This window comes from Electrona antarctica, assembly GCF_951216825.1.
Source record: "Electrona antarctica genome assembly, chromosome: 21".
Classification (NCBI taxonomy): Eukaryota; Metazoa; Chordata; class Actinopteri; order Myctophiformes; family Myctophidae; genus Electrona; species Electrona antarctica.
This window is the reverse complement of record NC_136802.1, coordinates 29,035,462-29,059,991: the sequence shown is the minus strand read 5'-3', so window position 1 is coordinate 29,059,991 and position 24,530 is coordinate 29,035,462. Positions and strand designations below refer to the sequence as shown.

Genomic DNA, 24,530 nt, shown 5'->3' with positions numbered 1-24,530 from the left:
AAGCACAGGGGAGATGGATGCACGGGATTGGATTCACACATACTGTACACTGTACACAGACATTCACATGCATGTACTGTAGACACACACACACACACACACACACTCACTCTCTTCTCCGTTTCATCTCCTGCCAAGGTCCAACAGTGGCTGCTTTTTGCTAGGCTAAGCTTCAGACATCTTTTTGTATCTTTCATTGGGCATGTCCTGTCCTGACCCATCTCATGTGTGGTTCAGTTGAGACATTCCTTTCCAGCATCTTCCTGTGGTGAACTTGGGAAAAAATGTCAGGTTTCCATGACAATGACATGTAAAAGAGTCAACATACAATATTTTTACTCGTGGTCACTGGAGGGATTTTGGGTGGTGGCGGCACAATGTGAGGAGCACCTGAAGAAGTCTTTCAAATGCTTTGCTATTTTGTCTCATGGAGAGAACAGTGCGGCCTTTGCCGTCATCAAAGCTCACGAAGCACAGAGGACGCAGTCATCTCTCGCAGACGGGGCCTGACGTTTTAATGTGGGCCGTGCAATTTATCATTTTCTACACGGTCAACAGAACTCCTTTTCAAACTACTTTTCTGAGAATACTTAAGAGCCCTTGATGGTTTCCTCTTTTTATTGGCAACTTCAAAAGCAGAAAAGTGGCAATTCTCTTTTTTTCCCCCCCAAAGGCCCATTCAAGGAAGGATTCATTCGTCCTCCTGGGACATCCATATCTGCAGTGCACACACAGGCTGCTTTACTTGGATCCCAACCAGAATATTTCCTTTTTGTGGCGTGCTGTTTATTTTGGCCCTTTTTGTGTCTAGCCCAGTGAACAAACAGTAAATAAGCATAAACTCAACTCATAAAAACAGCATCTTTCACCATGCTCCTCTTCACTGTAACTGGCAGAGTGCTTCTTTCGGAGTGAGCTAAGCATGGAGGGTAGACTATTAGACAGTATTACACAGTACAATGCTCAGTTCAGGACTAAAGGGTTTAACCACTTAAAGGACCACTTCACCACTTTTCAACTTCTCTTCCTATAATTGGTCCTAACTAATGTTCATGATAAAATACCACCATTTTGTCCTACTCGGTCTGTGTCTCATAGGAAGGCTGTGGGCAGTTCAGAAACCCGTCCACCAGTGACATCATCGATGGTGAATCCAAGCTAATAGAAACGGCAGGCTTTCTTTTCCTGAAAAGTTGCAATGCAAAAGTTGAAGCCATCGTTCTCACGATAATAAAAATCAAAATATATTTTAAAACAAATTTTGTTTAACCCTTAGAAGATGAAAGACGCCAATTGGCGTCTTCATCAGAATTCCGTAAATGATCAATGACGCCAATTGGCGTCTTCACAGTTTTTGATGAATCTAAACATATTAATATGCTCCGAAGCGCTGTTTAAATTCCTGAGCTTATATTCCAACTACATTACCCAGAAAACCCGTGTCACGTGACACACGTGTACGTGTTGCCATTGGAAGCTGGTCCCACCCCCTGTAAACAGTGGGGGCAGAGGGAGTCTTCATAGTTTTCATTGTTTTGCCTGTTTGCCGTCTCGCCCGAGCGATTTTCTAGCAGAAAAAGTTGAAAGCAGTACTATTTATTTGAGCGAGTTTTGTGGTAGTAGTATTGATCCATACGCGTCCCAGTCGCCTTCTCCAGGCGGAGTAGCCCTGGTCCAGTGCTTACAGCGAGACTCGCTGCTCCCTCCCTCCTTTTTTCATTGTCTCCCCATCGTCGTCCGATGAGCTATACCGGGAAACCATTGAAGAAGACGATCAACCCGGAATGTTTTGAGGTAATCTTATTGTAGAAAATGCCCTTCTATAGTGATCAGAAATCATAAGATGATCGCTACAAATAGATGCTTGGATAATTACTACTACTAGTCAGATCATGACGCCAGAATGACTCACCACGATGGCCCCCAGCCATTAGCCAGCACCGAAGGTGCTGGCTAATGGTGTTGGTCGGTGCATTGGTGCTGGCTAAGGGCTGGAGGGGGGGGTTGGTGTCGATCGGTTGGTTGGTGCAGTACAAATGTATCGTAGCAGGCATGCACGCATGGCAGTACAAGTATTTTATATTGTAGCGTGCCTTATAGGCGATCTGATCTTTAGAGTAATGTTCGCTCCTTTTATTTACTGTCTACAAAGACGGAGAACAAACATGCATCGTTTACTGAAGCAACGCGTGGTTATGATGACGTTGCTACAAGGATCGGAGGGGGGACGGGGAGTGAAGCTAACAGTAGCGTATTATATAAGATCTGTATGACGTTTCATTGACGTCTGAGCTTGCATGATAATTGCATTCATTGTATATTGTATACAATCATGATTGTACATTGTTTAGTGTGTCTCCGTATGATGATGATGACGATGATGTCAGATAGCCTACGTCCCCCCCCCCCCCAACTGGCTATTGGCCGGGCTGACTACAGCTAAATGTTTATTTTTATATATTTAGAACTGGCATCGTCGGAGGAGGATGATGATGATGATGATGAAGACGAAGAGTCAAGACTGCGATGGAGTTCTCCGACACTGAACCGGATGCATTCATTCATTTCAGTTGTTGTTTTTTTTTAATTTAGCCTACACACACACACACCGTCAAGAACAACTGGAATGCAGTGGTTTGGGGACACTGGGGAGTTTGGGGACAACTGTTTTGTATGTAGGCCTATTTATTTTCTGTAATATTTATTATAATTGTATTATGTTAGTAGTCATAAAAAATAAAAGACAAGCTTTTACAATGAGTTAGACCTGTCATGGCTATTTTGTTCACTAGTCTGAGGTTTATGGTTTGACTAAGCGAGTTTCAACTGTGATTTACTCTGTAACGGTAGATGGTAAGAACCCAATTTTTTTGTTATAATACAGTATACATTCAAGTCTATATTTTGATACATATCATGGGCACAAAGTCATATCAAAACAATGTCCTTGGATGAGTTTTTTATCAAAACTGTTTCTTCACAACAGGTTTTTGAGATACATGCATGAATAGACACGGTACTGGTAAGACTATGTAAACATGGTATATATCAAAATGTGCGTTAGAATGTCTAATTTTACCCCAAAAAAGAAGTGAGTTTATATGATGTTCCATTTCAGAGCTAGGGGGACTTTTAGCTGGATAGGTCAGATTGATCATGACTGACCATGCTATTTATAGATGGCAAAATATCTACAGTGGTACATGTGAGAAACTTTTTATTTTATTTTAATTGAACTAGACAACTCACCCTTTAAAATGAGATATTGCATGGCTATGTACGCCCAGCAGAAAAAAAGTTATTTAGAAAATAAAACTTCAACCGGTCATAACTTTTTTTGTTGTCCTAGAAACACTACCCAGTGTAAATGCAGGCTCTTTTAAATGGCTTCCAACACCACAACTAAACATTTTATCAACTCAGTTAATTTTTTTCCTGGAAGCAGACAAGCCAAGCTTTCTCTGAAGGTCTTTCGTTGTCACACATTCACAGCAGAGAATTTTCAATAAATCATTCAAAAACGCCATTCTGCCATAGAGAAGTCTAAAAACTATATAGAAATCCTTGAAACTCTCAAAGAGTTAAAAGAAAATCTGCCTAATGATGATGTCACTGGTGGACGGGTGTCCATACTGCCCAAAGCCCTCCTATGAGACACAGACTGAGTAGGAAAAAATGGTGGTGTTTTATCATGAACATTAGTGAGGACCAATTATATGAAGAGATGTTGAAAAGTGGTGAAGTGGTCCTTTAAGCAGACTTTTGGGGGGAAAATTGCCTATAATGACATGCCCTAAAAGGGAGGCCAGGTTGAAAGTGGTTAAAGGAAACAATGCACATTCTGATGTGTAGAGGGGTAGAAGAAAGGGTAGGCATCTTTTGTGATTCCAAGATTGCTTGTAAAAAAGGGAATGTTGCTGCATGTGCAGTGGAAACAGCTAAAAGATGAGCCTTTCATGTGGTGGCGGATTGGTGGCAAAAAAAGGATGGTCAGGCCTTTTCAGGGATTACCCCACAGTCAATTAGGCAACACGTTGCCTTTGCTCGCTGTGTGCCATCAGATCTTTGCCAGAGCAAGCAGGGGGACATTTGATTTGTAGAGAGTAGTAACAGGGAAAAGAATCTTGGCATCCGTAGTGCAGACAGAAGCACAATGAGCCAAGTTAAGTGAACAATTATTAGGCTGCACCAGACTTGACTGGTCTGTGTGCACATGGGAAATGCTTTAGGGCACAGTGATTAAACATGGTTGGGTTGGGACGGGCCTCAAGTGTAACCCATATTCTGACTTTAGGAACAGGAGAGCACTGAACAAAAAAAAACAATCAAATTCATTAATACATGCTGAAAGCAGCATGAGTGTAATGCTCTAAAGAAAATTATGTATTCACATACCTTAAAAACAATCAACTGTAAATTGATTTCTGTAACTAACGTATGCAGTGTTACAAACCAACTCTGACACACCAGCCCTGCATGAGATATATGCAGCACTCACTTCAAGGGAAAGGTTCGCTCAACTCAAGTTGACAGTCTGTGTGGGTTCAGATGTATGCTCTTTCTATACGTATTCAGGGGATACGTATAGAAAGAGAATGAAATCTGCACTCTCGGTAGTAGTACGGATTCACAGGCCTTCATCAGTGTCGGAATTACTTTATTAAACAAGAATCCTACTACTACTGAGTGTGCAGATTTTATTCTCTTTCTAGAGTTCTATGCAGCCTCTTTAAACTTAAAGCCTAACTTAAGCTCTGTAGAAAATAGCAGTCCTACAAGCTGTATGACTGCTATTTTTCAGCATAAATTTGGCTTAAGAACAAGGGATGCCACTCCTCCATGTCATTTCTTGTTGACTTTGGCCAGCAAAGTGCTGATCTGAGTGAAATGAGTTAAATGAGTGAAAACAGCCGGTCTACAAGCTCACGAGTATTATTTTCACAATTTTAAAATGTTTTAAAAAATGTCTAATAGGATTAGGCATAAGGCATTATGACTTTACAAGACCCAAAGTGAAGCCAATTTCATTTACTTTTTCATCGCTCCCTCCAAATCTTGGTCTGAAATTGTACGTTACGTCTCTCTGGCAACCGGGTGGACTAGGTCGATTATCATGAAGGTGATAGCGGGCGAAAGTGAACAAGACGACGACGTGTAAGAGTAGTGGTTGCTATTAAAATCAAATCAAATCCAAAACGGTAGAGCCTATAGATCTGACAACCAGCTACTAGTCCATTGCAGAGCTACCATCCTTCCTGCTGATGGGATCAGGATAATCAGAACCACTTAAGTGGTTAAGCCCAATACTATTTCAATAGGAGCTTTAAAAAACCACTTACAGTACAATATTAGGTCTATGGAGCCTCTGGAATCAATGTGTAACTAAACTGTACAGGTTAGCATAGATAGAGAAGACTAAATAGCAAACATTTAATTGATTTTTAGCATTACAAATGCTACAATAAACATCAACTGTGTGGAGGGAGGGGGGGCTTGTGTGATTTAGTTGCTAAAGGCCCAGTGCTGTACAGCAGTGGTTCTCTTGTGGGGGGTTCCCTGACACAAAAACCTTTTCAGATGGGGATCTGTGGCTAAATGCCTATCAATTTGGGGCTCCTTGACTTGAAAAAGTTGCTGTTAAGCACAGTGGTAAAGCGGGGCAAGTTGCAGCCCCTGCAACCCTTTGTGTCAGTGCTGCATGTGCCCTACTGCCTCAGGCACCACCTCTCAGAGGTCAATTCATATCCGTCGCCTCGATTTCCTTCACCGGGCGTAAAAACAGCAACCTGGCTAGGGGGCCGTGACCGCGCATGTCACCAAACCCAACACCTCCAGGTAATGGAGACAAATGGGGGGTTGGGGATTTTCAATCACCTTCCATTACGGAAGAGATTTGGAGTAGTGGGAAATACTAGCTGACCTAGTACTGAGCCATGGGACAGTGGGGAGCTTGGTCAACCTAGTATATACATGTAGGGTTCAAGCTAGTGAAATGGAAAATAAGTCAAAAAATTTTATTTTAGCCCATTTGTACAGATACAAAAAAAGGGTGTGATTTTCTTTCACAATATCATATTCTAGGTGAATCATATCTCCGTTATCCCTATACCTCTCTTTAGAAACTTCCCAGAAGCCTGCTCTGCTTGACCAAGGTTCTTACAGCAGAGGTTCCCAAACTTTTCAGCTCGAGACCCAAACTAGTGACAATAACAGATCTACAGGCTCACAACGCACCACAATGTGACGTGTTGTGAGCTTGTAGATATGCTATAGCACATTTTTCTCAAATTAATGAAATTCTTTTGAAACATTTGTTTTTAATCTATGAATATGTTTTAATTTCCTGTAAATTATTTGAAAATGTTTTGAAATAATTAAGAATTGATGGCATCAATTAATTACCAGCTGCTGCCTTATATCCCATGGTTGAGAGGTCGGCTAGAGGCAAAAAGTGTGTGGCACTGGTTGCCTAGAGACGAGGCAGCCAATCAGGACGAAAGGTTGTCAGTACAGCCAATGAGAAACATAGGTCTCAACTACAGCAATTGGGCATGAAAGCACCGCAGAGAGAACATTGACCAGCTGTGCTTACACAGCAACTGATTAATAAAAAACAAATTGTAGGAAACTAAAAAAATATTCACTCCCAACCCAAACATGGGTCCCGAACCGCTGTTTGAGAAACAGCGCCTTACAGTGTTCACTTGTGGCCGCAATTGAATCCGCAAACTGACAAAAGCTTAGATTTATGGGTATGAACTTCGCGGGTAAAAGTGCGTCGACTCCTGCGGGACTCCATTGCAGACCCAGCGCGTCTTTGGTTTACCTCTTGAGTTTCATTGAGTGATGTTGTGTTATTCCTCCCCTCCCTCTGTGGAGAAGAAACCGACACCCTCATCTCATTGGGGTCTGGCCTTTGGAGCAACACAGACGCTATGTCAGCTCCCCCTGACTGACCCCGCAAGCTGAAAAGAAAATGGCAGGGACCGCCAGACAAAATGTATACGCTCCAACGCTCTGTGTTGGAGAATAGAGCACATAATATGAAATAACAGCATTATCGTATCGTCGATGTTGGGCAGAAACCTATTATCTCCATTTTTAAACTTTGTTTTTTTTCCCCGTAATTGAATAAATGGTGCATTTATATAGCACCTTTATCCAAGGCGCTTTACATAGATTGTGCATTACATTCACACATTCACACACACATTCATACACCGATTGTAGCGGAAGCCATGCAAGGTACCAACCAGCACATCGGGAGCAATTTGGGGTTCAGTGTCTTGCCCAAGGACACTTCGACATGTAGACAGGAGGAGCCGGGATTCGAACCGCCGACCCATGGATCGTTGGACGACCTGCTCTACCTCCTGAGCCACAGCCACATGCCCTAGTACTTTATCACACAGTGTCACACAAATGTGTCAAAGGTGGCAGATATACGAGCTCAAACGCAGCTCAAAACACAGTGCAAAGCAACATTTCTTAGCTTGTATATCGGCTACTTTTGCTATTAAAAAAACAAATCCTGAAAAGTAACAGTTTTGGACATATGAGGTTTCCACCCGACTGAGACGACATAATATAAAATAACTGCATTACCAGTCAGGGGATCCAACTGCAGGCTAGAATGTGTGCGAGGAGTTCCCCTTTCAGTCACTGGTCATGGAACAATGATAAAACACAATGTTTGCTACAGTAGTACCATTTGAGCGAGTTGAAACCCCCTCGGCAGTTTGTGGAGAGAGCAAGGGGAGAGTGTGGTGATCTTTGTGGACAATTGTGATGCTATATCGCAGAAATTGTTTTATGAATTGTTTGAAATCCTAAATTAATCAATACAAGGCTTTTGTTTTTGCGAGTAGATAAACCATGGAAGCTGTGTTGAATCTGGCCCCGGGCATACATTGTATACCAAGGTCAACCATGCTTTTATATGTAAAAATCATGTTGGGTTTCCTATGTTGGCATGTATAAAGTTGTGTTTTTGCTCCATAATCTCTTTGGATGTTAAAGAAGGTTCTAATTCTCACTGGAGAGAGAGCAAGGGCTTAGAGCTTGCTGGGAAAGTAATTTGTTTTGAAGGTCAAGGGCGTGGTAATGGATCCCTGCTCATCTTGTTGCACTTTAACACATCTTGTGAGAAACAGGCAGTCGCTATACTTTAAGCACTGCAAATCAGTCATGCTGACACCCTGCATATCTGGGAAGAGGGAGAGATTGCTCAGGAGGCTTTCGTTTCTCCTGAGACCTACCGGTACAGCACTGATAACCTTGACAATACGCCTCAGCCCGCTTGACTCATAACCCAACAGTGGATAGTTGAGCGCAGCATCCATACGTTTAACCTGAACCTGGGAAACTTAAAGGCCAGCCATATAAGCTGCCACTCTCGTCCGTTTCAGTCTATTTAGGCCACTGTTGTCATTTGTCACTGAGCATGAGTGAAATGCAGCTGGGCTTAAGTAAGAACGCCACTGTACGATACATGGACACACCAGGCAGCCACTGTGCAGAGAACTCTTTATGGCCTCTGAAGGAGCTAATTGGTTCCCTAGTCCTTTGATCCTCGCAATCCTGACCTGGAAAGTACCTCATTCATCTGCATACTAAACATTCTTTGAATGATAACGCATATTCTCCCATGGGCATAAACTGCACTTAAATATACGTGGAAGATTATTTTAGAGCATGTTGGTGACCTGTAATAATCTCCATGGGAGCAAAAGAAACCGTTGTTTTGAGATCTTAAGCCACAGCCTGAGCCAACAGCATACAAATTTCATCTAAACTGCCGGCTGGCTACTGGACTGAAATTTCTCCTTGCCAGCTTTTGCGAACTTTGTTCAAAACAAGCACCGTAGTGCTGGCCTGCGTTCGCTATTCAACCGGCAATCACAACAAACGTTCCATGATGATTGATAGTGAATGGTCATGATTAATAGCTTGCCTAAGTTGAGCATATGGGAAAACATATCACATATGGGTTCCATTCAGTACAACATGTCCACGTTGTGTAGCAAACAGTGCTGCAACAGTCCTATACACAGTAAAAGTGTACATTTTACACTAAGCATTAAAGTAACACTTTGGGTTTTACTGTGTAGTAGCATTACATCTCATGTGAACAGGAGAGCAGAAGCATACTTCAGGCATTTGTATCAGTACCACTTCCTTTGTCTGATCCTTGCTGTCATAATATTGAATGGTCCATAGTTTCCCATACCTTCATTTCTTTTACCACAATCCCAATAAAGCCTATTTCTCCAAAGCATAAATGTCACACTTCCTCATCCAATGTGAATACTGCTTTTCTAACTTGTGAGCTGATTTGACAGAACTAATACACACCCTGTGCAGCCCAACTTTGATTTTCCCAAATCGACCATCACTTCACTCTAGCGGTTTTGTGTGCGGTCTACCTGATCAGCGGTTTAGAAACATCAAAGGTGCCACCCTCAGATAACAACAAGTATCTTCACTCAGTCAGAACACCTTCTTCGCCGAGTAAATATGCTCAACATAAGCAAGAGTACACATGTTACCAACGAGAATCTGTATGCCGGAATATTCAGGGTGAGCGACAAAATAGCAGCCAGGAGAATGAGACTCGCAGGACACTGCCAAAGACACCAAGAGCTCCCAGCCAGCAAACTGTGGGTGCTGTGGGAACCAACACATGGGCACCGGTCACGAGGACGTCCCATACTAACATACAGTATGTTGATGTACTCAAGAAAGATACAGGAGCGCAAAGCACCAACGAGCTGGCCGGATGTATGGAGAACCGGGATGACTGGAAGCAACGATGGAAGGCTCGTCTGAGGACGACCTAGAGAGATATATATACGTACTCTGGCTGTCAGGATGTAATGTTTCATTATGGCAGTGCTGTGAACCGCTACTACTGCAACAAGGCATAGAAGAATCACTTGGAATGGGAAATTGGCTTAAGATAGAAAGATGACTCTTGGGAGGCAGCTCATTATTCAGGTTCCCAACAGCTCTATAGTCTAGTCTCATGTGATTGAAAGGCGACCCAAAACAAAAAAAGGTCAGGAGATACAGGGCGCCTATCGCTACTGTAACAAGGAAAACTAATGTTAACGGCAGTGAAGACCTGGCCCTGTCATGTTAGAACCATAGGTTAGAACAAGATTATGGACTATGCTGTGCTTTTCTGATATTCTATATTGTATAACTGGGTTGTGCAGAAGACAGGGAGGAATATGCATGTGGCATTAAAGCATAATTTGTTATTTTATTTGGAACACAACCGCAACAAAGGCAGACATTGCATAGTTCCGATAAAACATCAGAATCAATGCTTTATTGCCACGTCACAGATTTACAGAAGTAAAGAAGTGGGTTTTTTGTGCAAGTTCTAGCGTTTTGTAACTTCAATGGAAAAAACAGAAAGGGAAGAAGAAGAAGGGGGCAAGGGGGAAGAGAGATCAAAGAAAGCAAGCAATTATCTCCATATTTACTACACCTTAGATAAGATGTGTAAATAATTTGTTTGTTTTCTTTGATTGATCCGTCTTCTCCCATCCCCGTTGTGTATACATGTATTGTATGATTGATTTGTCATCACAGAAGAAAACTGCTTTCATATAAATAACTGAGCCACATGCCAGTCTTATGAAATAACATTTAAATGGATGTGCTGATTACAGTTCACCATATTTCTGTCTGTTCATCATATGGAGGTTATGTTCAGCATAAATTAACATTGGACATTAGACTTTGTCGAGGGAAACTCATAAACTATGCATGAGATATTCAGATTTACAATCTCATAAAAGGTTTTCAGGGAGTGAAGCTCATTCATTAAAACCTAACACCACCATGAGTGCATGTAAACAAGCCAGTGCACAAACATTAAAGCGGATGAATTGCATTATTAACTGATACAATCTTTGCTTTCCTTCTCGTGTGCGCTCTTTTAATCACACTGAATGCAGGACAACTGCAATAAACTACTTCACAACTAAATAATCAAAATATGGAATAAGTTCTTATGTAGAATAGATATGAATTACAATATTTACATTATGTTATGACCCTGGGTCATATGTGTAGGTTTCTTCCCTCTTTGTGTGTGTGTGTGTGTGTGTGTGTGTGTGTGTGTGTGTGTGTGTGTGTGTGTGTGTGTGTGTGTGTGTGTTAGGCCGGGTTGTAACAATTACATTAAAATATCCACATATCCACTACACACACACGATTCATCATGAGAACCTTGGATTTGTAACCCGCTGGATTTGCACCCGGGTCTCCCAGATGGCAACCAAAACAGGAGATAATAGCCCTACTGCTACTTTCATTCACTCCTCTCACCCCAGATGAACCATCAATGTAGCAACATAGATTCAAATCCAGGTCGCCCGCCCACTGCCCAGCACACATGCATGTCCTTAACCCCTAACCATAATACTTTAACTGTTAACCCTTGCCCTATGCCCAACCTAACCAGATATATCGTGTGCGCGCACACACACACACACACACACACACACACACACACACACACACACACACACACACACACACACACACACACACACACACACACACACACACACACACACACACACACACACACACACACACACACACACACACACACACACACTTCTTCGAGACAAGTGCCATTATCTATCTCAGACTGGAAATTAGACAAACCTATTCTGAGGCCGATGTACGGAGAGTCGGCACCGTTTATCAAGCTGTCGAAATTTTCAATTTAGCCAGCCGTCTGGCCTGCTCAGCCCATATCAAGTGACCATCCAATTAAATTAAAATGCAAAAAAGGTTGCCTTGCTCACCACCGGATTTTCCAGGCCTTAGCTGTGGCTTATACAGCTGTTTTCTACCCTCTTCTTCATCAGATACAAGTGCAGGGGCCCCTTAAAGTATGAGCCATACTTACTACGGACCATTAAGGCAACATTCTCTGGTCACGAGGTCTTCTTTACTGAAATACAGACGCGGCCACAGCCATTGAGGCAGGAGATGGATGAACCAACCTCGGATTGGGCATCTGAAATTGGCCGAGGCAAAGTTGGACAAACTAAACTCGATTTGGTTGACCTCTTGCATGATTGTGAATTTTCTTTGGACACAGGAGAACAAGAAAACTGCAATATTCATAAACATTTACTAGCCATATAAAAATATATGACCAATAAAAATGCAAAGTGGTAAGAAAGATTTACCATTGCACAGGCGATAGTTCCATTAATTAGAGAGCCACTGCACGGTTATTTTTAGCAACACAGCTTGAGTTCATGAGAAAAGTCAGTTTGAATGGTTACATGGTTTTCATAATTCCTCCATTTCTCATTTTTCTCTAATGTTACAATTTGATGACTTTTAAGACCTTTTAATATTAAATTGGCCAAATTGTCAAATATTACTTAAGAGGCAAACATTGTGAAGATAATAGTCGAACTACAAGCTCATACAGGCTGAGCTTGTAGTTCCACTATTTTCACAATAGGGACTTTAAGCAACGACTGTTTTCAGGACGGCTCCGCTACGCGGAAGTACAGCGGCTATGACGCCCATGCCGTAGCTGTCAGAATCGTTAAGCAAACAGCCGTCGGTGACGGCGTCATTGGTTCCCATGGTGACGCGTCTATGCAGCATGTGTCAAAAAAATTTTTTTAAACACCCCGTTGCGCGTCAGCTAACTTGCCGATATTGCTCTGGACATAATCAGCAGTGGAAAGAGGAAGGTGCTGGAGCAATCTGTGTTATTCTAAAACCGTTTTAATATAAGCATGGCTAATATGACACATTATGGTATTAGTGTTATTTCTTCATTCAGAGCATGCCAACACATTACATAGCATAAGAGAGGTGATGGAGCAATTGGTGTAAATGTATGACAGCTATTTCAATAAACATGGTTATGACAGACACTACGTGTAAGTGTAGGTTCTGCCGTAGTAGAAAGTGCTGCGACAGCAAGCAGGTTAATGTATCGAGCACTGATCCATTTCCGGTTGCCGGAGCGGACTGCCGTAGCCGCCGTTGCTTAAAGTCCCTAATATGTATCTGTGGAACCGAGTTAAACTAGATGCCACAATTCCAAGTGCTTGTCTGGGGGGTCCATAGTTCAAATCTGATTTTGGGGAGGTCGTGGCCTCAACTCATTCCCAGCCAGTAGGGGGTGCCGATAGTTCAGCAACCGCCACTGTTCACCACCATTCTATTTGGCTGTAGAAGAAGACGGCCTCCTCCTCTACCGACAACAACAATAGTGAAGGTGGTCGCGTCGATCGGATTAATCACTCGCTAAGAGTCTTTAGATGCATTCATATTTTGGAGACCCAATCCGGTTCCAACTCTGATGTTGCGGATTTTCCCCCTGGACCCCCCTGGGGTTTAAGAGGTTACATGTTGTTAAAAATAATGTCATTATAATATATATATATATATGCTCCAACTATCGGTTTCGATATGATTTGGGTTATATTGCCCAAGGGGGTGGGGGGGCATTGCACAAGTCAACAAGGAGATCCAGAGCAAAGCCTTGATACATTATAGTCAAACAGAGACAGAGAAGCGGAGCGGGTAGATGAGGAGTCCCTTCCACTGGCAAACACACTGGAAGTCTATTGGTGTGTGGCCTCGTGGACAGGAAAAGACCCAACGCTCCAATCCAGCTTTTATTCTTTCCGGCCGACCTCTTGGCGCCCCAGAGGATCATATACATCACTTGGCCAGCCGCTGGGCAAAGATCATTTGTTCCCCTCACTTGTTTCACTTTGAAAAGTCGCCCAGATCCCCAGTTGCCTTTGGACATTTGAGGAATTGCTTGCTTATTTTTGCTGAGACTCAAATGGATTTAAAATTGAAAAGGGGACACTACGGCACATCAGCCCTAATGATCACTCTGCAGCCACTGTAAATAAATGTTCACGGAAAGGATGGCTGGCAAAGCTGCACTTTGCTCTACGTTGTCGGACACACGTTTGCTTTGGACTCGGCTCATTGTTTGAAAGAGTTTTAACTGTGAGAGTCTATTCCAGGACTGTCATGCACTGAGGACATAATGAGAAGCAGCTCTGTGTGGCCGGGTCTTCCTCTCCTAACCACCTCATTCATATTCATAAAAAAAGTCTGGGTTCTGCATTCATATTTCATGTTTAAGGATTTTTCGATCCAGGGAGCCCTTGTCTGAGATGATGTGAAATATGGAGGACTTATTTGACTCTGCCAAAGCAGGTCATTTATAATAGATTAACGACCAGAGTACCAAGAATACGATACAATACCCAACAGCTCAGAAGAAAAGCTGGCTGATGTCTACAGGCTTACATGAGTAAGACATCACACTCATGGCATAACGCATGAGATCGTCAACATTCCATATTGTGCATGATTTAATGAGCATATGTCATTTGGTCATTATTTTCCAAAATCAAAGACAATACTTGGGGAAAGATTCAAGAGGAGGACCTACTGACCATAGCGTTGCATGAGAGGCACACGCTGGCAACATTAGAGCTTCCAAAAGGCGTGTACTGATGTTCTCTTCTTCTTCTTTTGCTTACCAACCCATTTTATTTGTAGTGCCTGTTCTTATTAGGCTGACAGAGTACAGACCAGTGCAATCTGTGCCCCCCACCCCACCACACCCCGCCCACAATGCCTGCTAAGGCTAAGAGTCCTGAGGCACAAAGCCGCAGGGCTGTGCAACGCAGGAAGAAGGGTTGGGGGGGGGGGGGGGGGGGGGGGAGTGCATAGGTATGTGGGGAGCACCTCAGGGGTTCCTACTTCCTACAAGTTCACTTCACTTCACTCTGCAGTCTAGGATTTTACACTGGGAGGCTCACACTTGCTCACAAGTTCACAACCTTTCAAAAAATTATGACAGATCTTTCCTAACACACTGGAAACTATCTAATCATCATTTTGTGGAGACAAAAGGGTGGGGGCTCAATGACTAGTAGGCTTACATTTATATCATAATAATCACTGGAGCAGACAATGATTAGTGTTAAACCTCTGGGGAGTATGAATGTACAGTACATGTGTTTATGACAATCAGCACATTAGATTTTGATATATATAGCGTGTGCACATAGACAATTTGGCCTCAGCGTGGCACAAGGGACATGGGGTCAACAGAATTAGTAGGGTTCAACCTTTGCTATGAAGGTGCACAGCAAATTCCATAGCGGAGGACCGATGGAAGGACAGACTGACATTGCCATCTCCGCCGCTAGCAGGGCAAATAACAGAGCAACCACGTGAGTAGAGTTTGCATTTACAACTGTGTCATACTGTTTGAGTGCCAGTAGGCTGAAGCAATTCTGATAGCAGACCCACAGAGAGAAAACACAAAATGAGGAGAAAAGAACAGTGGAAAACATATGGGATATGAAACACCAAATCATTCAGGGGGATAATGAAGTTAAAATTCAATGTGAAAATTGCTTTGGAAAAATGAGTTCATTTGAGAGTAAATAAACCGTGGGCTGTGTAACTAAGCACATTACCAAAAAGATTCTTGAAGTCTTCAGCAGCCTGAACCATTATATTTCTCAACGCATGAATGGAGTGGATTCCCCTAGGCTTTATTGAAGAGTGGGCCATCTGTTTCAGAAATGTGTCATAATATGAATCACTCTGTCAAACAATCCTTTGGTCTGTCAAACTCCCTTTGAACTCTGGAGGGATAGGGATGAGTATGTGGCTGGCAACGTGCAGGGGTTGCAGGCAGCGGTTGTGGCCGCAGCGTGTATGAGCCTTCTTTTGTCAAAGATCCACCACCCAACTCTTACATAGGTAAATCAAGAGAGTCCAGGGGGAGAGAGCATCAAGGGGGATGGAAGCCACAACAGGGACAATCATTTTGGAGGAGAACAGGTGTAGTGTCAAATTCCCACATCATTTGTCCTTGTCAAGCTGATTCATAATACAAATGTTTACCCAATATTTTTTGAAAGACATTTTGGGGGAAATGTTATGCTTCAATAGAGGGTATGCGCATGCTTAAAGTGAATGGCACATCAAGTGGCAAATCGAGTGGCAAAGCAACAGGCAGTGAGTTTAACATTGTTTAAAGGGATAGTTCAGATTTTTTGAACTTAAGTTGTATGAAATACTTGCCATTAATATAGTGGTTGCAACTGTATTAATTGATTGCCCGAGTCCTGTGGTGGGAGTTCTGCTCTGGTTTTGGTGAAATATCAAGTAGTTCCGGTCATTTTGTGGGGGGCACTGGGGGCCACGCAGTAAAAGTAAATTAATCCACAAAACTAACGTCATTTGTATTGTTGACCTATTTCGTTCTTTTTTTACCCCTCTATCACACAGAACTATGTTTTTTGTGTCCATATCACTACGCCCAAAAAATAGTTCCATGTGATAGAGGGGTCAAAGTTGAACGAAAGTCGCGCTAATATTTCAGAAATAGGTCAACAATACAAATTACGTTCGTTTTGTGGATTCATTTACTTTTACTGCGTGGCCCCAGTGCCCCCCACAAAATGACCGGAACTACTTAATATTGACCAAAACCAGAGCAGAACTCCCACCATGGGACTCGGGCAATCAATTAATACAGTTGCAACCACTATATTAATGGCAAGTATTTCATACAACTTAAGTTCAAAAAATCTGAACTATCCCTTTAACGTTGTTTAATGCAATCAGATACAGTAGGACTTTTGTGTTTGGATGCATGGGTTATCAAGGCCAGAAAGTAGTTTTTTGCCACTCAGTAGGCGTTTCTGCATAACTTCCGGGTTTGATGATGATGTCACGTGCATACTCTCTATTGTTAGATGGGAGCGTGTCTGTCTAGACTAGAGACATGAAACCTCGGGCAAAGAGAGGGGAGACATGCAAAACATGATTAGGAGTTGGATTCGAATTGCATCTCACAAGGAGTATGTGGTATGTGCACTAAACTGGCTGAGGCAGACACCCCATCCCTTCAATATTTAAACAACGAGCAATCAATCAGCTACAGTATGCAACACCCAAAGAATAACAGAATACTCAACTCGAACATTATACAGGAGTGGATACACAGAATGAGGAGGAAAACCTCTTGGGTGCCATCTCACAGCAAAAACATTCCTTTGGCTTAAAATACAAGAAGATTGTTGAATATACTGTATAAGCTACTTTATAGACCCTAAGACACATTTTCAGGACCATCAGTTTTTCTGAATAGTAGAGTGAAGACAAAATTCTAAAGAGTGGGGAATAGGCCACGCGTCCCATGGATCAGATTTAAACAATGATGGTCCACATCTATTGTCCATAACTATTTGGTCAGCACACTCCCAGCTTTACTAGTTCAAACTTCATTATCCTAAAATACACCTTGGTGCAGAAATCACAACGAAACTTGGGAAAAAAGAAAGAAAACAACATTAATTTCATTGTGTGTGTGTGTGTGTGTGTGTGTGTGTGTGTGTGTCTTGATGGAGTGACTGCATGTCAAACAGAAAGCGGGGGGATTCCTTAATTCAATTGTGGGTTGTGCTGTTGCACTGCGGTCATGGAAACCCCTGCGTTCATCTCCTGAGCAGAAACAGTAGAAATAGCCCGGGACCAGATTTCCAATCTCTCTGCTTTATTCCAGACGGATCGACGCTTACAGTCATTGCCAATGGCTATCCTAAAAAGGATGTCGGAGCTGAACTGAGCATTTTCATGCTTTATTCCTACAGCCCATTCCAACATTTCTTTTTTTAGCAGCCTGAGGTGCATGTCTTCAATCTCCAGGTCAGCGTTTCATTGCCAGATTGCTCATAGTGTATAAAAATTGTGCCATTGCTCTCCCCTGCCCCCCTTCCCTCAATAGAATGCTCCCTCAGGTTAATGTACGGAAAATGGAGTATATTGCGCCAGCCTTTCAACCCCAGCCCCGCAGCCATTACCAATGCACTTAGATAGCATTACTTGTTCAACCCCTCTTAAAAACTGCTGTGTCAAAAGGTACAATGAGGCCCCACTGTGCCATTCCCTGCATATTGGCCTTGACAGCATACGTTTTGTGTGAGAGCAGAGAACTAGGGCAAAATGTGCCACGTCAGGTCATTGGCCTTCATCATGATGAATCACATCAAATGATTCAGTGTGGAAATCTCAGTACAGACTAGAGTGGGGGAGCATGTTTTTTGTTTAGTTTTTTTTTTTACATACAAACACAGAAAAGGTTCTTGATTAGAACAATAACCGCAAAACTACATCTACACCATCTAACAATTCATTGATTACATCTGGATTTCAGAAGGCCTATTTAGCATGCGCACGCACACTCTTAAACATGGGCGGGCGCGGGCACACACACACACACACACACACACACACACACACACACACACACACACACACACACACACACACACACACACACACACACACACACACACACACACACACACACACACACACACACACACACACACACACACACACACACACACACACACACACGACTCTAGACCAGGGTACCCCCCGCGTGGCTCACAGACGCCAAAATCATGTGTCAGGCTTTTGCTGCTCACCAAGACAGCCTATCCCGGCTCACTGTCGCTAACCAAACACAGCTGGTCAGGAGCCTGCTCAGCTTTTACTAGCACTCGGTAATTACACAGCCCATGCAGGCACCTACAGAACCAACACCAAAACCACACTGAGGGGGCTACATTCAAATGCCTATCGCTAAGTCCTTAACCCAATTCATATCTGGGGATATTGGCACAACTTGTATGGTTTAAGCCAGAAATCATGGCGAGGGAACAAAAGGGTGCGTGATTCCACTCGACACACAACTGGCCACAAGGTGGGTTGACCGACCGAATAGTCCACTGTTCTTAAAGCTAGAATACAGGACAAACTAGAAAAAGTGCCCTTCTGGGCACAGGTCTCCACCAGGAGGATAGGATTGTGTGATGTTTGGCAAATTTTTTAGGAGTAATATAAACATGTGTGTGTGTGTGTGTGACGCGACTTGGCCTGTTGTAGCGCCACCATGAGGCTGATTTGAAAACGTTTTCCTTGGCCTCTAGGGAGTGTGCATACATGGTTTTACACAGATCGGTGCAGTTATAGGTAAAACACAAATCGGCCAGTTATAGCGCCACCATGAGGCTGAGTTGAAAATATTCAAGTGGCATTTCTTCCTCGACCTAGTGGGAATGTGCGTGCAAAATGTCACGGAAATCACACCATGTGTTCATGATTTGCAGCATTTTGTTTGAAACGGAGCACATCTGAAAGACCTGTTTCGTTGAATGGCTCTAGAGAGACTGTGTACCAATTTGCGTAATGTTTGGACAAAATCTGTAGGTGTACTGTCAAAACATTTGTTTTGCACAAAGCGGCCTCCTGGTGGCGCTATGACAGGCCAATGTGAAAACTTTGGGGCAGAGGTTCAGCTCTGGCATTCAGGGAGTGTGTGTGCAGAGTATGGCTGCGATCAAGCCAACGGTGCCAGAGATTAGCTGTTCAGACGGACGGACGGACACACGGACGGACGGACGGACGGCCGGACGGACACACGGACGGAGACAATTACAGGTATGTGTTAATGTACTTGGCAAATACCCCAACAACTGTTTGTGTAGTTTTGCATTTAGCTACTACTGCAGGAAAATACTTGTGGGGGTGGATTTGTAGATCATATTTACATACAGTAACTGAGCGCTGCTCAGATGGATGGTTATGAGTGGTAGCAGTTATAAAGGGATAAAGTTTCTTGCTCATGGACACACAGACCAGAGACGGGAGGTGAACAGGTGATTACCAGACGATCAGCTCAGTGCAATAACTAGCTTTAAGAAAGAATATCTACCTGCATGATGAATATACATTATACGCTTTAATGTCTGAAAACTCCCCAGCTCTTGTTGAGCTAACCTGTGACATTATATGCAGGACAATGCAGTTTTTTGGGGCATACAATGTTGTAACTTGCCTGTGTCCTGTGTTGTTTTTTTGGCTGTAATTTTGTGTTATTTTGTGTTAGCTTCAAGCAGTAGCAGAATTGAAAGGATGGAGGGGTGGCTCTTGAAGATAAGGGGATTCACGGCAGAGTTACCAAGAAAACAGAATAGCACTTCTCCTTCCCTTATGCACATCCTTATGAAGTGGCCATTAAGGAGCCAGGCGTCTTGCTTTGAATCCACATCCCAGGGGACAGGAAGGCAGGCAAAAAAAAAGGAAAAGAAAACAGCCCTGCCAATAATGAAACAATTAAGACACTTGGAAGGAGAGCGACTTGAGTGTGGCGTGTGACTCAGCAACATGCAGGCTCAAAGTATTTAGCCAAATAGCACAATACTACACTACCAGACACCAGACAGCATTGGCATCAGTCGAAAGAAAATGTAGCCAATGCTATGTTCATACTGATACATGGCCTAGAAGAACATACCTTCACCTTAGCGTCACAGGAGGAACCTAGACAAACATTATATGACACACTACATGGTCTAATCACATTCAACAATGCGTGATGTATTCACTATCCATGTGTGTACTATAGCAGAGTGGTAAGTGCTTGCTTGTCAGGATTTTAATCAAATGCAAGTGCTTGCTTGCCATTTAGCCAGCTTCAAAGACGGTGCTCCGAGTGCCATGTCGGTTTAGCATTGTTGCGCTTCATTTGGTGTGAAATGTTTTCATTGCTTTATTTTTGTCCCCCAACAGAGACGCGGTGGGCGCAACACGAATGCAACGCCCCACATATGATAGGGATTTAGAGCAGAAACTGCCATGATCGTGAGTGGGCTCATTATTCTTTATGTTTCCAGAGCTTCTGACTCATTAATACATAGACATTCACACAGCAGATGAATCATCCTTATATGCAATTGATTACCCATTTCAACCAATTCATAAACATGCAAAAAATATTTTGGAACCTCAAAGTGTGACTGGCGGCATGCTGGATTTTAACATTTACCCAATGTATCCTATAACCAGGGATTACTATTAAAAAAGGGGCAATATGGATAAATCACCTTCAGAAAGCATTCATATGGTTATGAAACATGCAGCTCTGCTGTGGCATATATAGTGGTTCACCAGTGTGGTTTCATAGACAGGAGTTCTAGCATATGCTCAGTTTCTACATGATGAGGTTCAATGGCAACTCTTTGTGGAAGCAGCTAGCTATTGGGCATAGTATACTGCTTGATTTTCCTCAAATAAACTGTAGTCATTCTGGCTGCATGGACTCCCCTTTCTTGAATCTTTATACTGAGGATGAAAGATGCATTCAAGACTGGCTTTGGTGTTTGTCACTCATCACATGTCACATGATGGACAGTGGTTGAGGATGTTTAGAAGAACTGTTCACACAATGATTAAAGTATTCAACTGTACGTTCCTTTTAAAAGAAATATATACAACATGAGTACCGCTGTGGACAGGGTGTCTCCAATGAAGTTTAGAACTGCATCCATCATTTACATCTGGCATGTAGCCCACGGCTGCCAACAATCCAGTAATGTAAACTAGTCTTCCTGTGAGATATGACTGACAACATATTCATGTGGAAAACACTGTTGTAGTTTAAGACTTCACTTGTCCCTCTGCCTCTGGCACAGGTTCGGTGCAAGAACAGCCAACCAATAAAACCAACAGCAATGCAATCAGTGTAAATTCCACAGCTACAATTTTGGAAAGCAAAAGTGTAAACTTGTATCCTATATTGTTACATTTCACACAAGTGAGGTTCCTTTAACAGTAGTAGTGTTAACACATTTGAGCCACAGGGAGTAATAGCCTACTATATATAATCCACGGTGTTCTCTAAGCCAATTTCTCTATTGTCAGGCATAAACATGAAAGCAGGAATGTTCATGGAATATTCTGGGGTAAATTGCTTTCTCTCTATAGCTCCTTTCTGCCTATGAGGGACAGACGCTCTTTTGACAACTGGATGACGGTGACACCATTCAAAAGCATTTTCACAAATCTGCCTGTGGTGCTGCCTTGACATTGCTTTAGCCCAATTTTTCAGAAACTGGATGCAGGCGAAGTGAACAAAATGTGTCCATCTGCTGGTGGAATAGGTGCATTTCGAATAGAGTATGGAGAAAGGAAAAAAAACAAAAAAACAAAACAAGTGTGCAAACAAACCCACCAGTCCAGTGGTTCTCAAACGTTTCCATGTCAAGGACTTATGAATTGATGCATATTTTACCAACATTTGATTTTGTGTGAGGGATGCACTAATAGATGACTGTATAGATGTCTCCACCAGGCCGAAGGCATGGGGAGAGAGTATGCTTTGCACTCCGTCCATGTGTGTGTGTGTGTGTGTGTGTCGATCCGTCCGTCTGTGTACAGCTAATCTCCGGCACCGTTAACGCGGTCGATGCCAAATTTTGCACACACTCCCTGGAAGCCAACGATGAACCTCTGCCCCAAATTTTCCAGAACGGCATGTTATAGCGCCACCAGGAGGCCGACTTTTGAAAAACATTTTTGATACTACTCCAGATTCTGTCCAAAAGACAGACTTTTCTACTAGGCTGAGGAATATATCCCACCCTTTTCACATTGGCCCGTTATAGCGCCACCAACAGGTGAATTTTTGCAAAACACATTTTTGGAACAAAATGCCTCAAATGGATTTTTGCAAAACACATTTTTGGAACAAAATGCCTCAAATCATTAACGCAGTGTGCATTTTACGTGAAATCTTTCACAGACTTTCCTACTAGGCTGAGGAATATATCCCACCCTTTCACATTGACCTGTTATAGCGCCACCAACAGGTGGACTTTTGCAAAACACATTTTTGGAACAAAATGCCTCAAATGGCACCCTTTTCACATTGGCTTATTATAGCGCCACCAGGAGGCCACAACCTGACCTGCCCTGGTGGAGACCTGTGCCCAGAGGGGCACTTTATTTAGTTGTTAATGTCTCTGATTTGTGCAGTGGCGAAATCAAATCAGCTGTCTGCAGCCTTCAGTCGCACATGATGGGGTAGTTTTCTTTTTAATAATAATAATGGATTTTATTTATAATGCATTATGTGAAAATGTCAAGTGCTACAATAAGCAAATGCATATAAAATAAGAGGAAGAATCATCACACCACTATAGAAATACTACAGCATGCTATTCTACCCATGAATATCATATTTACAAAAGCACTTGCATTACAATCATCCTGGTAATGTAAATGCGCACAGGTGCACTTGCAACCACACACGCCAAACGCGCGCGCACACGCACACACAGCCACAAACGCGCGCGCGCTCTCTCTCTCTCTCTCACACATAACACACACACACACACACACACACACACACACACACACACCTCCGCATAAAGTAATTAGTTATTGTGTTTACCTGGTGGACAGTTGCATTCAGCTGATGCTTCTCTTGCTATGCGGATCTTGGCAAAATTTTCATAGGTGTGCTGAAAAAATAAAGGCTATTTTAATGTATGTGTGCGGCTGTGCGCGCATATTATATACAGTATATATATAAAAAAAAAACATACGTTGTTAGGCCTATACAAATATATTCAATATGGTCTTACCTGAGACAGTATCTCATCCACTCTTTCTCGAACCACTGAATTAAAATCATCCATGGAGTATCCAAGGGGGTGAATAAAGGTGTGCTCGCCACCGGCGACACTTTCCAATTCCACGACCCGGTTCTTGACATCTTTAGTACCAATACTCAGAAAAATGCAAAAGGCAATGGACGCCACGGAACATAAGGACGAGGTAATATTTAGCACCGTCGTGCGGGAAGAATATTGTCGTTTCTGGGGCGCCTGCACTTCTCTCTCCATTCTTTCCACGCACTTGGATGCTCCTCTCGCCTGTGCGGTCTCCATAACTACCTCCTAAACTAAATGCACTGTTGTTGGAGGTAAATAGCTAGCCTATATATCTGGCACGGACTCGCGAAAAAAATGATGGCACCCTTGTAAAAGTGTGTGCGAGTGCGCCCGCGACGCAGCGTTAACGGAGAGTCAGTGGGCTCTGGTGACAGTACAGCGACAGATAATGTGACTGACTGACACGCTGCTCTCTTTAACCGCCAGACCCCACTCCGCTTCAAACACTAGAGCCAGAATAAGACAATTATGGATAACTGCTGACAGCCGGTCGGGTCGGACCGCAAAACCTGTTGCACCAAACTCTCTCTCAGTCCACACACTGGATATTTAACCAACACAAAAGGTTCAACGCAAATAAACTAGGAGACGTTGTTGTAACTACAAAGAGCATTACCACTTGTGGCAAATGCGTGTCCACGGCACGGTGCATGCACGCTCCCCCCGTTATTACGGCAACACACATGCATCAACACGCCTCCAAGTCGGTGCATGCGGTCGGTGCTGGCTCATTAGCATAATTTATTGACACGCTCCTCACGCGCGTCTACATTATTCCACATTCATGCATTGCTTAGTTTTGTCTGTGTTATTAATTCACTGCGTGTTAGTGCGTAACGACCATATAATAGCATGGAATTGTGTTTGAACATATTGAACAAACACATTTAGACAGTAGAC

General features: G+C 42.9%; 1 protein-coding gene across 1 annotated transcript in view; it reads right to left on the bottom strand.

Annotated features, from left to right (window-relative positions):
- Positions 1-24,057, bottom strand: part of col25a1 (collagen type XXV alpha 1 chain) — a 206,068-nt gene extending 182,011 nt beyond the window's left edge. Inside the window, exons 1-2 of the mRNA XM_079491602.1 lie at positions 23,541-24,057; positions 23,348-23,417 (exon numbers count right to left, since the gene is read on the bottom strand). Coding sequence (XP_079347728.1) covers positions 23,348-23,417; positions 23,541-23,846 — 376 coding nt within the window. The 5' untranslated portion in view covers positions 23,847-24,057. The remainder of the gene's footprint in view (positions 1-23,347; positions 23,418-23,540) is intronic.
- Positions 24,058-24,530: the final 473 nt, after the last annotated feature.